The sequence below is a fragment of the Eutrigla gurnardus genome (genome assembly GCF_963514095.1).
Source record: "Eutrigla gurnardus genome assembly, chromosome: 18".
Classification (NCBI taxonomy): Eukaryota; Metazoa; Chordata; class Actinopteri; order Perciformes; family Triglidae; genus Eutrigla; species Eutrigla gurnardus.
This window is the reverse complement of record NC_139929.1, coordinates 21764560-21788957: the sequence shown is the minus strand read 5'-3', so window position 1 is coordinate 21788957 and position 24398 is coordinate 21764560. Positions and strand designations below refer to the sequence as shown.

At 45.4% G+C, this 24398-nt stretch overlaps 1 protein-coding gene across 1 annotated transcript in view; it reads left to right on the top strand.

Annotated features, from left to right (window-relative positions):
* sspo (SCO-spondin) overlaps positions 1–24398 on the top strand; it is a gene marked incomplete at its 5' end in the record, with an annotated part of 130722 nt that overhangs the window by 25670 nt on the left and 80654 nt on the right. The window contains 35 exons of the mRNA XM_084033780.1: positions 322–553; positions 687–839; positions 1248–1385; positions 1506–1688; positions 1775–1925; positions 5189–5348; positions 5689–5737; positions 6906–7010; positions 7892–8019; positions 11832–11952; positions 12088–12215; positions 12316–12457; positions 12541–12711; positions 13003–13174; positions 13378–13453; positions 13710–13731; positions 13919–14039; positions 14187–14400; positions 15842–15983; positions 16110–16280; positions 16429–16617; positions 16719–16784; positions 16900–17055; positions 18444–18602; positions 18696–18860; positions 18966–19157; positions 19253–19375; positions 20011–20140; positions 20432–20557; positions 20948–21039; positions 21355–21549; positions 21650–21820; positions 21975–22230; positions 22368–22414; positions 22539–22709. Of these exons, the coding sequence (XP_083889906.1) occupies positions 322–553; positions 687–839; positions 1248–1385; positions 1506–1688; positions 1775–1925; positions 5189–5348; positions 5689–5737; positions 6906–7010; positions 7892–8019; positions 11832–11952; positions 12088–12215; positions 12316–12457; positions 12541–12711; positions 13003–13174; positions 13378–13453; positions 13710–13731; positions 13919–14039; positions 14187–14400; positions 15842–15983; positions 16110–16280; positions 16429–16617; positions 16719–16784; positions 16900–17055; positions 18444–18602; positions 18696–18860; positions 18966–19157; positions 19253–19375; positions 20011–20140; positions 20432–20557; positions 20948–21039; positions 21355–21549; positions 21650–21820; positions 21975–22230; positions 22368–22414; positions 22539–22709 (5017 nt within the window). The remainder of the gene's footprint in view (positions 1–321; positions 554–686; positions 840–1247; positions 1386–1505; positions 1689–1774; positions 1926–5188; positions 5349–5688; positions 5738–6905; positions 7011–7891; positions 8020–11831; positions 11953–12087; positions 12216–12315; positions 12458–12540; positions 12712–13002; positions 13175–13377; positions 13454–13709; positions 13732–13918; positions 14040–14186; positions 14401–15841; positions 15984–16109; positions 16281–16428; positions 16618–16718; positions 16785–16899; positions 17056–18443; positions 18603–18695; positions 18861–18965; positions 19158–19252; positions 19376–20010; positions 20141–20431; positions 20558–20947; positions 21040–21354; positions 21550–21649; positions 21821–21974; positions 22231–22367; positions 22415–22538; positions 22710–24398) is intronic.

The window sequence follows — 24398 nt, the reverse complement described above, 5'->3', positions numbered from 1 at the left end:
ACTGTCTTTTGCACTATGACGTTAGAGGATGTTTCAGTTGATGCATTGCATAATGAAGTTCTAGAAGTGCCATTTTTAATAATTTAATTGATATTACTGTAGTTCTTTTTATATTAAAATTATCAACTTAAAAAATTAGCAAAACATGGATCAGATAGTCAATATGATCTTATCAACAGTGATCTTGGTTAGCCATCATCAGCATGCATCATATAAAACATTAATTGACATTAATGTCGGAGAAATTAAAAACATGAACAAAAGCAGCAAACATTACAAATACACTTCATTCCTGTTCACTATCACTGCCATATTTCTTAGGTGTGTAATGGTGTGGTGGACTGCCCAGACTCCTCACTAGCACCACTCGGAGGCTCCACTGATGAGCAGGGCTGTAGAAGCTGGAGCTCCTGGGGTCCGTGGAGCCCCTGCAGCACCTCCTGTGGGACGGGCTCCATGAGCCGCCAGAGAACCTGCCCCCCAGGAGATCCACTGCAGGACTGTCGGGGGCAGGACTTCCAGAGGCAGCAATGCTTCAACACCACCTGCCCTGGTAAGGAGGTGGACATCTATCTGTCATCATTAACTGCTCAACCTATTGAGGATGGCTGGGTCTTGATGCGGACGTAAGATAAAATATGTATGGTATTTGTTAGTAAAATGTGATGCTCTCTCCTCCTCTCCAGTGGATGGCCAGTGGCTGCCGTGGGTGAGCTGGGCAAACTGTTCCAGTGGTTGTGGTGGCGTGCAGGTCAGACACAGAGGCTGCATCCCTCCTCGCTATGGAGGTCTAGACTGTTCCCAGCTCCCTGGATCATCCAACCTCCCCATGGAAATCAGTAAGACCCGTCTTAACACTAAGGCTGAACTGAATGCTGATGCTTGTGTTATGTGGCTTAAAATCAAGAGTCAGTATGGAAAGACAAAATGTTCACTCAAAATCCAGCCAAAGCCAATACCCTGTTAATACTTTACACAAGGACCATTTAGTTGTATGAAATTATTATGAAATTAATACTGATTTTACAGGGTAACTAATAGAGCAAATACTGTATATGCATATATATTCTACCAAATGTCATGTATAAAGAAAGTTTTACTAAATAGAGCTCTTAATGTATCTTGAAAACGTATCTGATAGTGATGTTTGCCAAATGAAAAGAAAAAACTCATCATGCAAAAAAAATCTGATCAAAATATCAAAGAAAGTTTGAATTCTCCAAATCTTATAAATGATGTCGCTCCAGAGCCTTGTCCTGATGATGGATGTGCCAACACCAGCTGTCCCACTGGCCTGGTGAGACACAGCTGCTCTCCCTGCCTCGTGTCCTGTGCCCACATCAGCAGTGGGGTGACCTGTGACCTGAGAGCACCCTGCTCCTCAGGTTAGTCAGCAGCCATCTGGAATTGAATCTGAAACAAATCGTTGCTTCCTGCCATTTCGTTCTTTTTTACATTGCTCTCACAACCTTTTTTCCTCACAGTCAACTCGTCTCTAACTTCAGGTTGTTGGTGTCCGGAGGGCCAGGTGATGAGCCACATGCAGCAGTGTGTGTCGCCAGAGGAGTGTGTGTGTGAGGTGGCAGGTGTGCGCTACTGGCCGGGTCAGCAGATGAAGGTGGACTGTGAGATTTGTTTTTGTGAGAGAGGAAGGCCTCAGAGATGCCGGCCAAACCCGGACTGTTCAGGTGAGCTGTCAGACAAACAGACATGAAATCCAATTGTCCCGGATATTGCTCCTGCCTTAAACACAGTCGGTTTGGTACTCCCGCAGCGCACTGTGGCTGGTCATCATGGTCTGAGTGGGGAGAGTGTTTGGGGCCCTGTGGCGTTCAGAGTGTGCAGTGGTCGTTCCGCAGCCCAAACAACCCCATCAAGCATGGAGACGGGAGAACGTGTAGAGGAATTTACAGGAAAGCCCGCCGGTACGTAGCCCTCCTCTCATGGTACTTGTCTACACTCCTACTTATGGATATTCACCATATGCCCTCCCACCCATTTTCATTTCCGGTTTGAACGCAACTGTACTTGTTCTAGTTTAGTGCTAGTTGCACAAACAATACATTGTATTTGGGAACATTCAGCAGCTACATCACAGTACCACATCCATCAGCGACTGGGGAGAACGACATATGAAAATGTCCTGAAACACATACATCATACATGAGGACAATAATTACTTATTACTGAAGCTCTTAGATGACTGCTATGTGGAATTACAGAAACACCAAAGCTTATCAGTGCGACTGCTGGCCTAACTCAGCATACAAAAGCAGAAGTATTATTCTCACTGGTCAACTAGCTGCAACCTATAAGCGGTGGCTCTTGATTTCATTTATTAGGAGTATTTTTAATACCGCATGTAGTGTTGGGGTAGACCCTTCAGGTAGTGAGAGTGATTACAAAAACACTACTGACGTGCTTAATTTGACATTTTGTCTACTACCAACTTAAAGTCCCAGTCGGCAACATTTTTTTGATCATATTCACTGAAGCCGACACTACGCTCCGATAGAACAACATAAATCATCCGGTTTTAGAAAAATAAACGGCCTCTATGTGCATGTAGGGCCTGTTGTTTGTTTTGCAAAAATCGACAGCGCCCATATCATCCTGTCCAATCAGCACGCAGGGCTGTGTTCGTGCACACACAGAGCCCCTCCCCCCTCAGGTCGTTCCACTATCACAGGGGGGAGGCGGAGGGAAGTAGCAACAAGCTTCCAATTCCTCGTTAAAAACCAAAACGAGGAGGTCCAAAACAACAGAATGTTTCTGCCTCTGAGACGCCAACGGAGGTCGTCACCGAACCGCATCAGAGGCGAGACAAGGTGAAACGAGGTGAGTCAGCGAGGCAGAGAACATGTGACGTGGTGAAGACAGGGTGACGCGTCGCAGGCGGCTTTAAAGTGATGGTTCGGAGTAAAATGCACTCTAGGTAATTTCCACCATGACATCCAGCCAAATACCCCCTCGGAAGTATTTTTAGCGATGGTCAACATTGGTCAAGATAGCCGCTATCAGCCGAATGGCTTAGTACTAGCGCAATGGTACATCTTGTATATCTCGTAAATTACCCCACTAATAATGCATGGAATGTTACCAAACTTCTGCAGTAGTACACATAGGGTCTCTACTCACAAAACGAGGCATTTTAAAGTTTGTAAGTACATCAGGAGTTTATTTAAAAGAACACTTGCCTGATAGCTTCTTTCCTCGGCTGCTAACGCTACCGCTGCATAGACGCCACTTCCGTGTTTACCCAGCCGATGCCGTGACGCGAGTTTCACGCGAGAGTATGAAAAAGTTTCACTGAATTTTTATAAATGCTTCTATTATCAGGTCAACACATTTTTATAAATGCTTGTATTATCAGGTTAACAAGTGTTGACAAGTGTTGACCTGATAATACAAGCATTTATAAAAATTCAGCAAAACTTTTTCATACTCTCGCGTGAAACTCACGTGACGGCATCGGCTGGGTAAACACGGAAGTGGCGTCTACTCTGCCATTGTACACATCAATATGTTTATGTTGCACAGAAACTTCACTTGCGCACTGCAAAAACAGCCCTTCTAGAAAGAAGTAAAATATTCTCATATTCAATCAAATTATCTTGTATCAAGCAAAAAAATCTGCCAATGGGGTAAGCTTTTTTTGCTTGACAAGCAATTCTTAAAATAAGCCCAAATTTCTTAGCTCCGAAAGACTAAAATTAGACTTTAAACTAGACAGAAAATCTTAAACTAATCCAAATTCTTCTAAAACAAGCAATGAAAAAAACACTAATTCAAGATTAAATTACTCAAAATTAGAATTTAAGTCTCTTTACTAATTTAAGAAATTACACCTTAATCTGGGATTGATAATGAGCATAAAAGTAGTTAAAATAAGACATAATTTCTTAAAACAGCATAACAAATATAAAAGTGATGTCTTAAATCAAGATACCACAACTTTCTCAGTTTTTTTTTTTTTATGGCTGGAGTGCCATGCAAGCCTTTTTTATTTGTATTATGAGAGAGACAGTGTGGAAGGGGAGATAGAGGGGGAAGACATGCACGAAGGAGATTGCCGGGCCGGGAGTCGAACCACTGATCTCCGCATCGAGGCTGAGCCTCCGTACATGGGGCGGCTGCCTTATCCACTGCGCCACCGGCTGAGCCTCCGTACATGGGGCGGCTGCCTTATCCACTGCGCCACCGACCGCCCCAGTTCATTTTTTTTTATTAACTTTGCAATACAATTGCTCAATTCAACATCCAAAAAAAAAAGGGCACTTCTGCATTCCAGATCCATCATAATCAAACAGATTGAAAAGCCAGTTTTGATTTGAACCTCACTATCAAAATAATAATACATCAGTTATTGTAGCAGCATAGCAACTAAACATCATGTTGCAGCTGGTTTGCAGCATAATATCCCATATGGTTTTCAATCTCACCAAGCAACTGTCCTGTAATGAAAATGAAAATATTAATAATAAAAACTTTTGTCCTTGTTTCATGGCATTCTTGAATTGAGATGTTGTTCAAATGGTCTTACTCTTAAAATAAGGCAAATAATCTTGGTGCCCCGCTGGGTTTGATCGTAAAACATTTTTATACTCTTTTTCTGGTTCATTCTAGCTCAAAATTAGCTGGAATATCTTATCAAGAAAAAGTAAGGCATACTTTTCTTAAAATGAGATATTTTTTCTAATGCAAAACTTGCTTGACAAGATTAATATTCTTTTTGGACAAAAAATAAGACTTATTTTCTTGATACAAGGCTTTTTTTACTTTCTTGAAATTCCATTTTTGCAGTGCGGTTGAAGAGTCGTGTAAATATGCGAGCTAGCAAAAGTTCTCCTTTCATTGTTGTTCTCTCGTTCCGAAAAGCTGGAATGTTTTGTAAACGGATACACCGTTGCGGCGTTATGCAGCGAAGGAAAGGTCTTTATAAAGGGTGCGATTGCATTTTTGACTCTCCTTTCCGCGATGACAGTGGAATCGTCTGTGTAAAAAGGCCTAATATTTACTGAATTCATGCTCTCCTCAGGAGATCTTATCAGTTTGGTGCACATTATAATGATATTTCCATTTCCATGATACCTTAAAGATAAAATCTATTGAAGTTGACAAACTGCATCCTTCGTGTCGAAGACCATGTATTGCAACACGTTCATGCATTCTCCATGTCTGTGTTTAGGTGCCAGACTGACCCCTGTGATGACTGTGAGTACCAGGGTCAATCCCATGCTGTGGGAGACCGATGGAGGTCAGACCACTGCCAGTTGTGTCACTGTCTGCCCAACCTGACAGTGCAGTGTGCCCCCTACTGTCCATACGCTGTCAGTGGATGTCCACGGGTAAGATTGGAACTGTACGATTGGACTTTCCCTTTGTCTGTTTCTGAGCAGCACATGATATCATCATAATGTATATGTTTACTGTATAACCTAACCTAACCCGAACCCTAATGCTTGAGTATGTTGGCAGGTTTTATGGAAATATAGGGCAGTACATTGGGATATTTGAGCACGTGACTGTGTGCTTAAATGCCTCTGTGTTTCAGTCTTATCTCATGTAAAGTCCTAATCCACAGCTCTGCATCCTTTGCTTTCCTCTTCCTCTGCATAGTCGTGTCCCTTAGCAACTCTAGCACACAGGTGACTGAGTCGAATGTTGAGTGTTGGTTTGTTTGTGCAGGGGCAAGACCTGGTGCCTGGAGAGGGAGACAGGTGTTGCTACTGCCAAGGTAAAATCAGATCTGCTGCTCTGTTGCTCTGCTGTCTGCACTGAATAAATGTCTTCCTGTTTAATAATGAATTGTTTGCATTCAGCAATTCTACACAAGGAACTGCACTCCATGGTTACTAGAGTTCTCAACGGGTCCGCCCAGCCCGACAAACCCGACGGGACCCGAAGTTTTGGGCCGGGTCCGGGCCGAAAAAATACGCAAATGAGCCAGGTCGGGTCGGGCCGCTGGAGACGCTGCGTGACGCACTCACGCCTATAGCCTGGCTGGAGAAGATGGAGCAGTGCTGTCTGTCTGATCGTGATAACAAGTGTATGAGGAAAACAATGCAGGCGCGCGGGGGGTCGGGTTCGGGTCGGGTTCGGGTCGGGTTCGGGCCGACAATTCATGCTGGTGTGTCGGGCTGCGTCGGGTTCGGGTTTAAAAACCCGCGGGCCGGGTCGGGTCGGGCTGTAATTTTCAGGCCCGTTGAGAACTCTAATGGTTACTAATGTCACTAAGTGTCTCAACAAAGACTCAAAAGATTTGGTTGAAAAATCGATTATTTTATTTCATCCTCAGATTTGCAAAACTAACATGCAAAAGCACCACTTAATATCTTGAGTTTTCCAGACAAGTTGAAAGCATGAAAAAACAATGACTAATGGACTAAACAAATGATTAGTCAACTAATTGACTGTAAGGTAGCAGCACTAGTTTTCCATACATGGGTGCCTTCTTGGAGTGGTACATTTAACTTGTTGTCCACATATGTGTCATTTTTCTAAGGTTGTTGGTCTTGAGAAAAGCTCACAAATTCTCCCTGTACAGGGCAGAGAGGGAAACTCTTGCTCCTGTGTTCTTCTGATCTCAGACATGTGACCATTTACTGAACCCACAGAAGAGAAGTCAAAACAAGAGCATAGCAATAGTTGCTGACAAGAGACCCAACAGTTTATCAAACACCACCTTAGGAGTCAAAATGTCAAACTCGATAGAAATTACCCAGATTTTTGTGACAGAATATCGACTTATGGTGATTTATTTTCATTTTTAGAAACTTAAAGATGCATATTAAGCTTTTGAAGATGAAGGAAATGAGATGTATGAGAAAGTAATTTAGTTCCACAATTGCAGCAATGAAGTGAGTGTTGTCCAACATTAATCTTTTTGTTCAACACCTCTGTAGGAGAAAATGACACCCTTCTTGTGACAGTTAGCCCGGCCTCTGTGACCTCCAAGCCAGCAGAGGGCACTACACCTCTGGTCCCCACATATCCACTTCCTGCTGGAGGTTAGTGTATTTTTCATGATCAGTTGATCAATTAAAATTATATTCAAATTTTGAATGCTTTAATTCAGCCTATTATTAATATTAACTACACTACACAGGCTTATACGTTGCCAATGCCATTATCAGCAATCTGGTTGTTCCTGTCCACTAGAGGGCCTTCCAAAAACATTACATAAAAATATGTTGAATTACCAACAGCTGACAGCTTTCTAGATAAGTAATAATGAAGAACGTAAAACAACCACATTGTGTTCTCTTGGGGACGCTGTGTCCCCGTGGCCATGGCTACGTCCTCCTCGCCTCACCGTCAGCTCTACTTTCACGTTCTCACGTACATCCCGCTGTTGGTCTCGTTCCAGATGAATCAGCTGATGGAGACGCGGGTCGGTCTAGCTAGCAGTAAGCAGCATGAATGCATCTTGTCATGACGTCATCGCTTCTAGAGCTCCGCCCATATCTCTGTTTCATTTCACAGAGTGCTGCTGCCGCGGTTATCTCCGCCTGTTATCTCCATGATGCGCCGCTGTCGGGTGTTTCGGATAGTGAGATTGTGATTGAGAAAACTTTATTGTTCACCAGACTTCATGTGTCAAAAGCAACTGCCATCCGTTGATGGTAGGCCAAGGCGAGGAGGGCGAGATTAGCTAACGTTAGAAAACACAAAATTGAAAACTAATTTCAGCATTCGAATAGTACTGATTATTTTTTTATTTTTCTAATTATATTAGATTCCCAAAGTTCATTCCAACAGCCCTAGTTGTTATCCATTTTCACAGATAGAGGTAGAATATTTCAGCTGTTTTAAGCATCCATGATCATTATTCAAGCATCTTTTTCCACTCCCCGTCATTTTCATGGAATCTCATCTCTCCTCTGTTTAGGTGAGTGTTGGTCTCCTCTGGGTGTTCAGACTATCCCAGCCTCCAGTTTCAGTGCCTCGTCACAGCAGACAGGTCACCCTCCTGAGGCAGGTCGTCTCCACTCTTGGGACCCCCACAGAGACCTCCAGGTACACCAAGCCACTAGATTTATACAATACGACCAGCCTTTGCATCGTCAAAAAAAACCCAAAAACCTTACCTATAGCACTCTGATCATAGCACTGTTGCTCTTAAGGTACTACTTTACTCAGATGAGGACCAAATACTTGTTATATTTTTAGCTATTACTTTATCGGCAATGATACGTTGTGGTTTCTTTGTTTCCTTCTTTTGACAAATGTACTTATTATAAGTCGCTTTGGACAAAAGCGTCTGCTAAATGACCTAAATGTAAATGTCCTTCCTGGTGCATGTACTAGAATCTACTCCAGCATGTTCCTGAATCTCCACAAGCCTCTACCCTGATCTTTAAAAAAATAATTTCCCCACAGGGATAGGTCAAATTAATGTGATGGGTCAATGCATTTAATTATATTACTGCAGCAAGGCCTACATGAAAATGTGTTTCACTGAAAGTTATTTAAACTCGGCTTAGCAACACAAGGGTTTACAATTTGGTGATAGTAGATAGATTAAAAATGTAAAAACTGACCATGCTTGCTCTTTTCACACTGGTCAGGGGCTCAGTACATTCTGTCTTCAGCCTCTGACCACTGGGTGGCAAACATGAGGTCCTGGGCCTTATGACCTTACGGTTCTTGCTGTAGGGATTCAATGGTAGATTTCACAATGCTCCTTTGGTTTCCAAACCCAAACACTTTTATTTGTGTTGTACCGTTTGTTCCCTGTTTCTAAGCCATTCTAGCTCTGTAGCTCAAGGGTTGGCAAAGTCATTACGTTGGTCAGTCCATCCCTACATCACATTAGTCATATATATTCAAGGTCTCCTGGGGATGAGTACTCAACTTTTGGTGTTGAGTGACACAATGGTATATGACGATCCATCCATCCATCTTCCACTTATCCGGGGCCGGGTCGCGGAGGCAGCTGCCTGAGCAGGGACGCCCAGACTTCTCTCTCCCCGGACACTTCCCCTAGCTCCTCTGGGAGGACCCCAAGACGTTCCCAGGCCAGCCAGGTAACATAGTCACTCCAGTGTGTCCTGGGTCTTCCTCGGGGTCTCCTCCCGGTGGGGCATGCCTGGAACACCTCCCGAGGAAGGCGTCCAGGGGGCATCCGGTGCAGATGCCTGAGCCACCTCAACTGGCTCCTCTCGATGTGGAGGAGCAGCGGCTCTACTCTGAGCTCATGCACCGATCCGCCTGTCAATCTCACGTTCCATCCTTCCCTCACTCGTGAACAAGACCCCAAGATACTTAAACTCCTCCACTTGAGGCAGGAACTCTCCCCTGACCTGGAGGGAGCAAGCCACCTTTTTCCGGTCGAGAACCATGCCCTCAGATTTGGAGGTGCTGATCCTCATCCCAGCTGCTTCACACTCAGCTGCAAACCGCCCCAGGACATGCTGGAGGTCCTGGCTTGAAGGAGCCAACAAGACCACATCATCTGCAAAGAGCAGGGATGAAATCCAGTGGCTCCCGAACCAGATCCCCTCCGGCCCACGGCTGCGCCTAAAAATCCTGTCCATAAAAATAATGAAGAGAACCAGTGACAAAGGTCAGCCCTGCCGGAGTCCAACATGCACCTGGAACAGGTCTGACTTACTGCTGGCAATGCAAACCAAGCTCCTGCTCCGGTCGTACAGGGACCGTACAACCCTTAGCAGAGGGCCCCCGACCCCGTATTCCCGAAGTACCTCCCACAGAATGCCACGAGGGACACGGTCAAATGCCTTCTCCAGGTCCACAAAACACATGTGGACTGGTTGGGCAATCTCCCATGAACCCTCGAGCACCCTGCGGAGGGTATAGAGCTGGTCCAGTGTTCCACGGCCAGGACGAAAACTGCATTGTTCCTCCTGAATCTGAGATTCAACTATCGGCCGAATTCTCCCCTCCAGTACCCTGCAATAGACTTTCCCAGGGGGGCTGAGGAGTGTGATCCCCCGATAGTTGGAACACACCCTCCGGTCCCCCTTTTTGAATAGAGGGACCACCACCCCGGTCTGCCAGTCCAGAGGCACTGTCCCCGACTGCCACGCGATGTTGCAGAGACGTGTCAACCAAGACAGCTCCACAACATCCAGAGCCTTGAGGTACTCAGGACGGATCTCATCCACCCCCGGTGCCTTGCCACCGGGGAGCTTCTTAACTACCTCGGTGACTTCAGCCCAGGTAATGGGTGGATGAACCTCCGAGTCTCCAGCCTCTGCTTCCTCTATGGAAGACGTGTCAGTGGGATTGAGGAGATCCTCAAAGTATTCCTTCCACCGCCCGACGATATCCCCAGTCGAAGTCAACAGCTCCCCACCTCCACCGTAAACAGTGTTGTTGGAGCGCTGCTTCCCCTTCCTGAGGCGCCGGATTGTTTGCCAGAATTTCCTCTAGGCCGACCGGTAGTCCTCCTCCATGGCCTCCCCGAACTCTTCCCAGACCCGAGCCTTTGCTTCAGCGACCGCCCGCGCTGCGGCACACTTGGCCTGCCGGTACCTGTCAGCTGCCTCAGGAGTCCCCCGGGCCAACCAGGTTTGGTAGGACTCCTTCTTCAGCTTGACAGCATCCCTTCCTTCCGGTGTCCACCACCAGGTTCGGGGATCCAACTCACTACCAGGTGGTGATCAGTTGAAAGCTCAGCCCCTCTCTTCTCCCGAGTGTCCAAGACATACGGCTGGAGGTCAGATGACACGAAGTCGATCATTGACCTCCGGCCTAGGTTGTCCTGGTGCCATGTGCACTGATGGACACCCTTATGCTTGAACATGGTGTTCGTTCTGGACAAACCGTGACTAGCACAGAAGTCCAATAACAACACCACTCGGGTTCTGATCGGGGAGGTCGTTCCTCCCAATCACACCCCTCCAGGTAACACTGTCGTTACCCACGTGAGTGTTGAAGTCCCCCAGTAGTACAATGGAGTCCCCGGTTGGAGCACTCTCCAGTACCCCTCCCAAGGACTCCAAGAAGGCCGGGTACTCTGCACTGCCATTTGGCCCATAGGCCGAAACAACAGTGAGAGACCTATCCCCGACCCGAAGGTGCAGGGAAACGACCCTCTCGTTTACTGGGGAAAACTCCAACACATGGCGACCGAGATGGGGAGCTATGAGCAAGCCCACACCAGCTCGGCGCCTCTCACCGCGGGCAACTCCAGAGTAGAAGAGAGTCCAGCCTCTCTCTCGAGGAGTTGGGTTCCAGAGCCCAGACTGTGCGTGGAGGTGAGCCCGACTATCTCTAGCCGGTAACGCTCTACCTCCCGCACTAACTCAGGCTCTTTCCCCCCCAGTGAGGTGACATTCCATGTCCCCATGGCTAGTGTCACCGTCCGGGGATTGGGTCGCCGGGGCACCCGCCCAGGACAGCCACCCAAAACACATCGCACCCGCCCCTTCTGAACCCTCCTGCGGGTGGTGAACCTACTGCTCGCCTGCGAGCCCCAACCCCGGGCCTGGCTCCAGGGAGGGGCCCCGGTGACGCCATTCCGGGCGACGTGCACGTCCTTGATTGTTTTTCCATCATAGGGTGCTTTGCAACCGCTCTTAGTCTGACCTGTCACCTAGGACCTGTTTGCCTTGGGAGACCCTACCAGGGGCATTAAGCCCCGGACAACATAGCTCCTAGGAACATTCAGGTGTTCAAACCCCTCCACCACGATAAGGTGTCGGTTCAAGGAGGAGGTATATGACGATGTAACTGTAAAATGTGTGCTAATATTATTGTAATTATGAGTTTCAATCGTTTAACAGCTGGGAAACTTAACTGAAAGCACCGATAAATCCAACTTGACACATACTAATAATGAATGCTGCATCGTTTACCTGCAGGGCTGGAGTCCAGAACCTGAGGAGTATAAGGACCTACCACAGCGGAGCCCTGAGGGACACACTAGCAACACGCAAAGCCCGTACCTACAGACAGACCTGCTGAAACCATACAACATCACTGGTAAACATTCATGCAGGTGCCTTAGAGCAAGTACAGATTGATGCTGGTTAACTAAACAGAAATCTCTATGTGAGATTATGTAGTGTATAGCAGTGAAATCAACACAAGGCTTGCTGTCCCTCTCCCCTCCTGCAGGTGTGCTAACCCAGGGTGGTGGTGTGTTTGGCACATTTGTGTCCAGCTTCTACCTCCAGTTCAGCCAGGATGGCAGACAGTGGTACACTTACAAAGAGCTAATTACTGATGCCCGACCCCGAGCCAAGGTTCACATCCAACCCGCCAAGTTCATGCAACTTTCCATATACATTGAAGTTCATTGCTTTTTTAGACCTTGACATTGATGCATTACTTTTCTGCCTCCAGGTTTTTCATGGTAACCATGACGATCGAGGGGTGGCAGAAAGCCGACTGGACAGGATGGTGTTGGCTCAGTTTGTCCGCCTGCTGCCACACGACTTCAACAACGGCATCTACCTTCGACTTGAGATCATGGGCTGTGGAGATGGTCAGTAGATAGTTTATTGCTGCTCTGCTTTGGGATTTTTTGTAAAACGTGACTCTAAAATGCTCTCCTCATCTCTCTTCCAGGTTACCACTGGTTGACTACCCCCACTCCTCTCTCCCCAGTCTCCCCAGTAGGCGGCTGCAGAGAGAAGGAGTTCCAGTGTGGAAACAGTCGCTGTGTGCCAGCAGGCCCACTGGGAGTTGTCTGCGATGGAGTCAATGACTGTGGGGATGGATCGGATGAGATCCACTGTGGTGAGCTTTTCAACCTAACACGCCTTCTTTTATGGTGTAAGATTTTTGCAATTTGAAAAACCTTAAAGAGATAATTTTGGAGTGGACGTCGCATTTACCTTACTGCAGTTGTGGGGGCATAGTGGTGGCAGAAAAACAGCGGAAAAAACTTTAAACGATTAACACATATTTTGAAAATGAAATTGTCTTATCTTTGAAGCAAAACACAGACGTTGATGGTCTATGGGCTTTGTCGGTCACACATCCCATAACTGAAAGTAGAGATCCTTCTTACGTAGTCTATAAATGCAGGTACGCAGCCATCCCCGACAGCCATCAGTCCACGCAGCTGCCCTGCTGGTCAGTTCTCCTGCCCCCCACCAGGTGGCTGTGTCGAGGCAGGGCAGCGCTGTGATGGGATCCCCCACTGTCTCAAAGGAGAGGATGAAACTGGCTGCCATTCCCACGACAACATCACTACCCAGTCTGACAGGTAGAGGGCAACAATAGTTTTAGTAATTGTGAGATTTAGTTCATCATGTTGTTGTTAATCCACTCCTCGTTCATTATTTTACTTTTTATCTCATCTCTGTCCATCCAGCTCTACTTTCATTCTTTTTCAGTGTTAATTAATCAAGAAGGATTTGAGGTATTTTCTCCTCTTCATTGCTGTGTGCTTATTTACAGACCCTACACACCCACCCCTGCTCCTCTTAGGACTCCACCCAAGACGGCTGTCACTCATCCTACAGCGACACCAACGGTAAGAGTTCATCAGTTCATCCAAATCATCTAATTTCTGTGTCACTGATACTTATGTCACCGATATGTCCTTATTTTCACTTTTCCTTTTTCTTTCTAACGTAATCTAAACATAAGAGTAAGCATGATAGCATCATACAGCATTTGATTATGTTAAATGTCCCTTTCCCCACTACTCTTTGCACAGTAATAGGAATACTTGCAGAAAGAATTGGACAGGTTATTATACATTTAATGTATGGTCTGATGTATTACAGGGTGGTGGCCCAGGATATCATGGTGAGTGTTAAATGCAGTTTAGATGGATGGATTTTCTGTGGATTTTCTTTGGTATGTTTTGACAGCAGCCTGTATAAAATTGAAACATGAAACATAATATAATGCTGCAAACCAAATGCTTTAATGGGTTGTTCAGTTTTCCAAAGTGGCTGTGTTGGATGGTGTTAAAATTGATCATATTCTGCAGCCATCTGCTCCTCTCCCCTTGGACTGGAGGATGGGAGAATTCGATATGGTCAGCTGACGTCATCCTCGCAACGTGAGAACAACCCTGCTGATGCTGGAAGACTAAACATCGTCCCTAACGTGTGAGTGATCTCGTTTCTGATTGGTTGTCGCGTCTAAAGCATATACTAGAACATTTCATGTGTTTTTTTTACATGCACTTTGAATTATAATCTGCATATAATAGAAAGCACACAGAAAAATACCAAACCATACTATCTTCTGTGCAGTCAGGTGATGGAGCCTGGATGGAGCCCCTTACCTGCAGATCCCCAGCCATATTTTCAGGTGGACTTCCTGGAGCCCACATGGGTATCAGGGGTGGTGACCCAGGGCAGTGAACGCATGTGGGGTTACCTCACTAAATACCGCCTAGCCTTCGCTCTGCACAGCAGCCTCTTCACAGACTACAGTGAGGATGGGAAGCCTGGTGGCCCTGCTAAGGTATTTATACATTTAGTGTGTTATTTAACATCAAATGGTTTCTGCATTTACATATATGCTCATTTTAAGCTCTAGTCTACGATTTGAAAGGTTTGAAAAAACCATCCCCCCCCACACACACACACCCCACCCCTCTGTGCTCCTCCGAGCTCATATCGTTCACCCCTTGCAGCCTCCCACCTCCCTCTTATTTTATAAGCCTCCCACCTCCCTCTTATTTTATGAAAATAGTTCACTGAAATGTGTTTCTGAAAACATTTTAATGCGAGAAATAAGCTATGCAGTTGCTGAATCTGTCTTTATTTTAGATCAACAACAGTCAGTTTAAAAGATTATCGAGAGCTTGCGGGCGGCAGCGCGTCTCTCGAAACTCGCCGCTCCACGATGGCATTGCACAGCTTCTTACATAGACAATGAATGGGAACATTCCCTCCGCTATGAACTCAGACAGGACGCCGTTTACGGCCACGAATGATGAAACATTATCGGTGTAAATCTCTCTCTCACTCTCTCACTCCGACTGCAGTGCATCCTCGATCCCAAACTGCTCGGCGAATGCTCGCCACAATAACCCCCCACCCCCCTCCCCGCCCTCAGCCAGAATCTCACTCTGAACTCACGTGAGAGCCCTGCTCCATACCTGAACTGCTCAGGGCAACAAGCGTCTGTCTGCTCGTAGTTTCAAACGCGGAAGTGAGTCGGGACGAGACGCGAGGAGGAGAGTGAGCATTGGATCGGAACATTTAGCCAATAGTACCACAAAGTTTGGCACAAGTGATAAATCGTAGACTAGAGCTTTAATATTTCATTAATGTGTTCATATTCAATTCAATTCAATTTTATTTATAGTGTAATATCACAACAGAAGTCATCTCAGGACACTTAACACATTGAACAGGGCTAGAATACGCTCATGATTTGTCAGTCAATACAATTTCAAAGTCCCAACATCACCCAGGGGCAGAGTTACAGCGACAGTGGTGAGAAAAAACTGCCTTAATAGGCTTTTAGGCAGAAATCTGGTGCAGCCCAGGCCCTTGGGTTCCAACTGTATTTGGTGTTGGTAGTATAGTAGTAGTAGCATTAGCAGTAGTAGTATTAACAGAAGCAATAGTATCAACAGTAGTAGTCCATGGCAGCAGGCACAGCCAAGCTGAGATGGATCCATCCCAACCATGTCGCCGTAGACCAGAAAGCAGGAGTAGTTGAGCAGCCACACAGTGGGCAGGTGGAGCTATAATGTGGTGTTCCCAGCGTCCACCAGTCTGCATCAGTCAGGACCTCAGTGGACTCTGCTGGACCAGAAAGCATAGCCAGACTCCCGGTAGTAATCCCGGGAGTAGTATTAGTTATTAGTAGAAATATATGTTAAGAGGAACAAAAACATCTTATCCATCATTCTAGTCATTGCTCATGTGAAGGTGTCTTGGTTGTGGTGTAGGTGTTTGAGGTGCGGATGGTGGGCAGGGCCCCTGTGACCCGTATGCTCGGTCGGCTGGTCAGAGCACGCTACCTGCGCATCATCCCTGTGGAGTTCAGACACACCTTCTACCTGCGTGTGGAGATCCTCGGCTGCAGAGGAGGTGAGGCATTTAAGTTAACAGCCATAATAATTCTCAGGAGCTAATTCTTTTGTATACTAGCTTATCTTTGTTTTACAGATGTAGTTCAGCCTACTTCACATGAAACAACTCTTCCTCCTTTTGTAGATGAGCTGATGACCCCTAGCAGTCTGACCACGTTGCCCTCTGGTGGTGGGAAAGTGCAGCGCTGTGAGCCTGGCCTGTTTGCATGTCAGCACAGTGAGGAGTGCGTCTCTGTGTCTGTGCTTTGTGACGGTCGACCGGACTGCAAGGACCACTCTGACGAGATCAACTGTGGTGAGAGCTGCCACAACACTGATTCTTTTGTCTCCTCACATGATTAAGTGATTGAATTTACACTTTGTTTGACAATTTAGTCAAGAAGTATACAGCATCTTCTTGACTCCCTAATTTTAATGTCTGTATTTGTTTATGTCTCTTTCAGGTACAGCTCCAACCAGAGGCTCTCCAGGGCTGCAGAACCAGACCAGCTCCACAGGGGCACCAGGTTTTCATGGTGACAGCACCACAGGTGCCCCAGGCCTCCATACCACCAGGTCCCATGGTGGCCTTCCTGGTGTGGCTAGCCCAGGGGTCACAGGTCAAACAGGACTTCAGAAGACAACAACCTCAAGTACAGGTAAACTCGACTGTTGATCTACTTCCCACTCTTTGGCTGTTTGCATGTCACTTTTGATCAATTCAGACCATCCATCTACTCAGCGGTCACCACAGGTCAACCTGGACTGCATCTCACCACAACCCTCCATTCTGGAAGACCTGGTTTGCAAACCACAAAAGGTGAGAGAAACAACAGCCTTGCTAGTTTTCCTCCCTTCAGCAGGCATGATTCTGGAAGAATACTTTATTCAGAATCGACACATATTGTTACCTCTATTATTATTTTCATTTACAGCTCTGTGGGTCGCTACAACCCCCCACGATGGTGGCCTACCCAGAGTGCATTGCTTGGAGGGCCAGTTTGTGTGCCGGTCTTTTGGCTGTATTGACTCGGCACAGGTGTGTGACGGCAGAAAGGACTGTTTGGACGGGTCAGATGAAGAACGCTGTGGTATGCATTTATAACCTGTCAGACTAGTGGAAGTACACAATACTAGTGTAAGTACACAAGACTAGTGGAAGTACACAAGAGTAGTGTAAGTAACCAAGACTAGTGGAAGTACACAATACAAGTGTAAGTAACCAAGACTAGTGGAAGTAACCAAGACTAGTGGAAGAACACAAGACTAGTGGAAGTAACCAAGACTAGTGTAAGTACACAAGACTAGTGTAAGTACACAAGACTAGTGTAAATAACCAAGACTAGTGGAAGTACACAAGACTAGTGGAAGTAACCAAGACTAGTGGAAGTAACCAAGACTAGTGGACGTACACAAGACTAGTGGAAGTACACAAGACTAGTGGAAGTAACCAAGAGAAGTGTAAGTAACCAAGACTAGTGGAAGTACACAAGACTAGTGTAAGTAACCAAGACTAGTGTAAGTAACCAAGACTAGTGGAAGTAACCAAGACTAGTGGAAGTACACAAGACTAGTGGAAGTACACAAGACTAGTGTAAGTAACCAAGACTAGTGGAAGTACACAAGACTAGTGGAAGTAACCAAGACTAGTGGAAGAACACAAGACTAGTGGAAGTACACAAGACGAGTGTAAGTACACAAGACTAGTGGAAGTAACCAAGAGAAGTGTAAGTAACCAAGACTAGTGGAAGTACACAAGACTAGTGGAAGTACACAAGAGAAGTGTAAGTAACCAAGACTAGTGGAAGTACACAAGACTAGTGGAAGTAACCAAGACTAGTGTAAGTAACCAAGAGAAGTGTAAGTAACCAAGACTAGTGGAAGTACACAAGAGAAGTGTAAGTAACCAAGACTAGTGGAAGTACACAAGACTAGTGGAAGTAACCCATACTAGTGGAAGTACACAAGACTAGTGGAAGTAACCAAGACTAGTGGAAGTACACAACACTAGTGGAAGTACACAAGACTAGTGTAAGTAACCAAGAGAAGTGTAAGTAACCAAGACTAGTGGAAGTACACAAGACTAGTGGAAGTACACAAGAGAAGTGGAAGTAACCAAGACTAGTGGAAGTACACAAGACTAGTGGAAGTACACAAGACTAGTGGAAGTAACCAAGACTAGTGGAAGTACACAAGACTAGTGGAAGTAACCAAGACTAGTGGAAGTACACAAGACTAGTGGAAGTACACAAGAGTAGTGGAAGTAACCAAGACTAGTGGAAGTACACAAGAATCAATTCAAACCACTGTTAATGTAGCAAAGTTGGTATTGATGATATTGATACATTATTGAAGATATAAAGTATCATGATGGACTTCACACACATGCAGATGTAAAATGAAAGAATATCCTTTTAAATAAATAATAAAAAATGTATTTAAGTAGAATGAAGCTATGTTATTGCTCCTGTCTAATCAGGCACCACAGCAAGACCAGTGATGACTCCACAGCGCCCCCAGGTGCCCAGTCCGTGCTCTCCCAAGCAATTCTCTTGTAGCAGTGGGGAGTGCGTTCACCTGGATCGCACATGTGACCTGCAGAAGGACTGTGTGGATGGATCAGATGAAAAAGACTGTGGTAAGATATAAGCCCTCCTCAAAAGTGGTGATAAGATGGAACAAACTGTGAAATACTGCTTGTTTGCTCCATGGTTCTGCCTCCCTCCTCTAGTGGACTGCATCATGTCCCCATGGACCGCGTGGAGTGCGTGCAGCGTGTCCTGTGGTCTGGGCTCCTTGTTTCGGCAGAGGGACATATTGAGGGAAGCTCTGCCCGAAGGGACCTGTGGTGGATCTCAGTTTGACAGTCGAGCCTGTTTCCCTCGAGCATGTCCAGGTCCGTTCTCTGAACCTGTTGTTAAACAGGACACATCTTTCAGTCGTATCTGGTATCTGATTTAACGGTTCAAACAATCTCATTCTCTGCCGTCTCCTCTCGTAGTTGCTGGTCACTGGTCAGAGTGGACAGAGTGGTCGGAGTGTGACGCTCAGTGTGGAGGTGGTGTCAGGCAGAGGAACAGAACCTGCTCAGCTCCTCCTCCCAAGAACGGAGGGTGGGACTGCGAGGGCATGACCCTGCAGAGCCAGAGCTGCAACAGCCAGCCCTGTGCCAAAGATGTCGGCACACAAACAGGTGGCTGATACTCACTGTCAAACTGTCGATTCTATTGCTGGTGTTTAAAGTCGGACCTAATTCTAATTTCATCTGCTCTCCGATGGGTTGTTTAGGCTGTGTCAACGGCATGGTGCTGGTGACCGAGGCAGACTGCCAGGCTGGGAGGGTGGAGCCCTGTCCTCCTACCTGCTCACATCTCAGCTTGACCAGCAACTGTACTGCAGCATGTATCCTAGGTAGGATAGTACCCAAGTAATGTCATTGCTTGCTTTATAATGTCATGAAGATATGAGAGGAACTGAGTACATTTAAGAGAAGAGAATCCTTTATTAATCCCACGGTGGGAAAATGAACAGCATTACTGCAGCTGGTGCTGAATTGCACAACACTAGAGATATATTTGAGTAGGAATAAATGTAAATGGTCTCTTACCTTAGAACACACGGCTTGTGCCCATTCAGTGTCCATTATTGCACATAAAACACAACATAATACTGCCTTTTTATATGCTTCAAATCATATTTTAGACATGAACTTGGGTGTTTTGGGTGAGTGCCCAAATGAAACATGTCTCTCGCTGTTCGACCTACATTAAGTTGAGTTAATATGAGCACTAATTTATGGAAATTTCCAGTAGGACTAAATGAAATTGTCTGTGGCTCTTTATTAATTAATGCTCAATTGATGCCTGATGGTGATTCGGTGGGATGGCAATTTCATATGCTCTTCAAATTATCCAGACTTTAAGGAAAAACATATTTCAAAGCCAGAAACCTTTATTGAGGCATTGGTGATATTTCTTCTGAAACGTTAGTAGCTCATTTGCCGGTAGCTGAAAGGCCGATGAACACATAAATCCTGTCTCCTCCAGGATGTCGCTGTGCTGCCGGCCTGTACTTTCAGCATGGGAGATGTGTGAAATCCAGCCAATGTGTCTGTCTCTGGGATGGTGAAACACTGGAGCCAGGACAGACTGTCAGCAAGGACCAGTGTAGCACATGGTGAAAGACACACTCATTTATTTTCTTTTTTCACGCTTTTCATGGAAGCAAGCCTGGTTTTCATAATGATGTTCATTCTAAAATGCTAACTCAAAATGTACTTTGTAAAAAGAAAAATCACTCACTATATTTTTGCTAAATATTCTTTTCCATATTATTGAGGTGGTCTATTTGAAATTATACTCAAGTTCTTCCCAGCGATGTCTTGGATCACTGGACTGCTACTTTATTTTTCAGAGTAAAGCAGGAATGTAACGATTACTAAAATACTGCATATTTTTGCCCCATCAGCGTGTGCATAGATGGACAAGTAACCTGTGACTCCTCCCTTTGTGTGGCGGCCTGTCATTGGTCAGCCTGGTCGTCATGGTCACCATGTGATGTGATCTGTGGTCTGGGGCTCCAGCAACGCTACAGGTGAGCCTGTGTTATTCAGAAGAGCTTTTAAAGCATCGTACTTGTTGGAAGACATCGTTGCTTCTCTATCCACAAGACTTTTCACAACAAGTGTTTGATAAATATATTTTACACTTAATCCGTACTTATTTCCTCTGTTCGCATTTGTTATGTTATGCTAAGTTTTCAAATTATTCTATTGCATATGTTTATACAATCCTAGTGTGCTATTGTTTCACTGCTGCATTCTTTATTTAATGTTTGGTGCTGCAAAAAAACCTACAGATGTCATTTCTGTAAGTTAATTTCATGTGATAATGAACTTGTGATGGACTGATGTTTTTTGCTGCTCAAACACCACCCATTAGTAAATGGATCAGGTTACTTTTTGCCTTTATTTTGTCTCCTCAGGTCTCCAGTGAACCCAACTGGAGCAAAAAGAATCGAGGCCTGTCCAGGAGACTCCTCGGAGGCCCGTCCCTGCTCCAGCCCCTGCCTCCCAGGTAAACTCACTCACACCCCAGACACACAATATTAACTATTGCTGTCACCTTGTATGGTCATTCCTTGGATTTACTTTTAAACAAAAGCTTTTCGAGGCATTTTTCATGTGGAACATTTGATTTATAACCAAACAAATCTTGTACTCAAATGAATGTTCATAATTTATAAAAACTCACTTTCCTTCATTTGTTAATAGCCTATTTTACCGTTTAATAAATTATAAGTGTGGAGAAATATTTTATGAGACAGTATCCTCGGCTTGTAAATCACTCGCATACTCCTACAGTGAACAATCTCTTTGTCATCCTCTGCAGTGTTAGATGGAGTCTGGAGTAAATGGACCACGTGGTCAGAATGCAGTAAGACGTGTTTCAACCACGTAGACGATGTTGGAATCCGACGACGATTCCGCAGTTGCAACACCACGCTCACACCGTTCAACCACACGGACTCTGCCTGTGATGGAGACAGCGAGGAGCAAGAGCCTTGCAACACCGTACACTGTCCAGGTATTACAGATGTAGAGGCACACATAGAAACCACCTCTGTTCCCTCCACTCTCCAATCATGTAGCAAAGACTGAAAACTGATGAAGTTGTACATTTCTAGTGAATGGCGGCTGGTCAGCGTGGTCATCGTGGTCTCAGTGTTCATCAGAGTGTAACTCCGGTGTCCAAACAAGAGAGCGATTCTGCAGTTCCCCCTCTCCACAGCATGGTGGAAGCAGCTGTCCCGGGCCACACATACAGACGGGAGACTGCAACTCCAACCCCTGCTCAGGTAATGCATCATTTTACACCAACTAGGAGGAATAACATTCCTCGCCAAGAGGATTATGCTTTCTATTGCTTTGGATTATATTTTCTCTTTTATGCTGTGATTTTATCTTGCTTATGGAATAAATGCATTGAATGTGTTATTTGCACTCCAGCAGGTGTGTGTCCGGAGGGCATGGTGCAAATGACATCAGCAGAGTGCGAGGCTCACGGCGGCGCGTGTCCGCGGGTGTGCTTGGACATGACCTCCGCAGAGGTCCAGTGTGCCACAGCCTGTTACAACGGCTGCTACTGCGCTCCAGGCTTCTACCTGTTCAACAGCAGCTGTGTACCACTGGCACAGTGCCCGTGTTACCACCAGGGGGAGCTACACCCAGCCGGTGTCTCACTGCCTGTGGACGTCTGCAATAACTGGTACTGTCTCCACAATGTATTTGATTGTGAAGTAGGCACAATGCCACCTCTGTCTCTAAGTGGAGGATTGAAGTTTGCCTTGAAAGTTAAGAATAATATTGTGGGCGTCACTTGTTTTGGCATTGTGTGTCAAACAGCACCTGCACCAACGGAGAAATGGAGTGCGGAGCGGCTCCCTGTGCTGGTGAGGGTTTTATTATTAATAGTAGTTTTGAATGTACATTTACTTGTCTCCCTCTCTGTCTCTTGCCATCTTTAAGTCTTTTCTTCTCTCCTCATTTGTCTTCCGTTCTCTCTGACTTTCTCAGTGGACTGTGGCTGGAGCAGCTGGACCCAGTGGAGCGCTTGCAGTCGAACATGTGATGTCGGTGTGAGAAGGCGTTATCGTTCTGGAACCAATCCTCCTCCAGCGTTCGGGGGTCGTCCCTGCAAAGGAGACAGAGTCGGGATCGATACCTGCAGCATTGAACCCTGCTTTGGTGAGGAGAAGTACTTGATTGCTAATGTCATCATTGTAAGCCTGCTACAAGGGAATGAAACAGGCCATGGCCCAGTCGCTCAGGATTTTGTAGACTGGTGCGATACGTCCTTTTTACACATGAACATTTCAAAAACTAAAGACATGCACATAGATTTCCGGAAACTCCCCAGTGCTAAGGAACTCACCAGCATAAAGGGTCAGACTGTTGAGTGTGTGGATAACTATAAATACCTTGGGACCATCATCGACAATAAGCTAAACTTTGAGACAAACTGCGAAGCTGTGTACAAAAAGGGGAACCAGCGTTTATATTGTCTGAGGAAACTTTCATCGTTTCACATTGACAGTAAAATGCTAACCATGTTCTACCGCTGCTTCATTGAATCTGTTATATCCTTTAGCCTGGTGTCTTGGTTTAGTAACCTATCCCTAAAAAATAAGAATTCCCTGAACCAAATCGTGAGGTGGGCTAGTAGGCTGATCGGAGAGCCACAGCTGAACCCAGAATCCCTGCATACAAGGCAGCTACAGAGACTAGCTGGGTCTATCTTAGAAGATGGATCCCACCCACTATATGGTGAATTTCAACTTCTCCCATCAGGCCGTAGGTACAAAATGCCTGCCTGCAAAACAAAGAGATACAGAGGCAGTTTTGTTCCCTCAGCTGTCAAAACGTTAAATAGTCAATAAGTAATTAAGCCACTCACTAACTTATTAACCTATGGATTGTATTTATTTATTTATTCTGACCTGTTTTTTTTTTTTTTTTTTTTTTTTGTATCTGCCATGATGGCTTGCATTTAGTATTTATTTATCTTTTGATAGTAATACCCTTTTGTATGCTTCCTATCCATATTCCTATGTCTGGAGCACTGTTGTCACTTTTATGTCTATGTCGGTCGATGATGTTAATGTTGTCTGCGTGTGTGTGTAAGCAGCCAATTCTTTCTTTGTACCTGCAACCAAATCTACCTTCGGGTACAAATAAAGTTACCTTACCTTATGTTCAGGGGCGGATCTAGAAAAATATGTATGGGGTGGCGAGAGGGGGGCAGGAATTTTTGAGGGGTGGCAACATATGGCAGACGTCTATATATATACTGAATTTACTCACAGTTATCACAGTTTGATGAGAAATAGTATGTACACACTACATTAGGGCACAGGCTGCCATTTACATTACATTTATGCTCTCTCTCCTCCATATCTTGACCGCTGTGATGTTCTCCCACCTCCTCCTGTCCCTGGTCGCCTTGGCCTTGTATTCTATCTCTGTCACCTTTCTGTTGCCCTTCTCTCTCTCCTTCCACCTCTTTTCTCTCTCCTTCCACCTCTCATCTCCTCCGTCTACCTTGCTCAGATCATTTTCTATTTTTCTCTCCTTTTTCTTTGGTGAGAAAAAACTAAATATGTTACCTTTCCTCTTCATTTCTGTAAGATTCAAAGTAACTTTAGTACAATGTTTTCCTTGACAGACGTTGAATCAATATTAGCTTTCTTAGCCTACTTTACACAGAACTAACGTCAGACCTAGCTAACATTACATGTATAGTTAGCGAAATAACGTTCTTCAACCTGATTTTTATCATCTCAAAATCAGCATCGCAACAATACTAGCACTGTGCTTTCATTATTATTTCATTTTGTGATAGATAGTTAATCAGTTTTTAAGCTCTTTCCTCCCGTT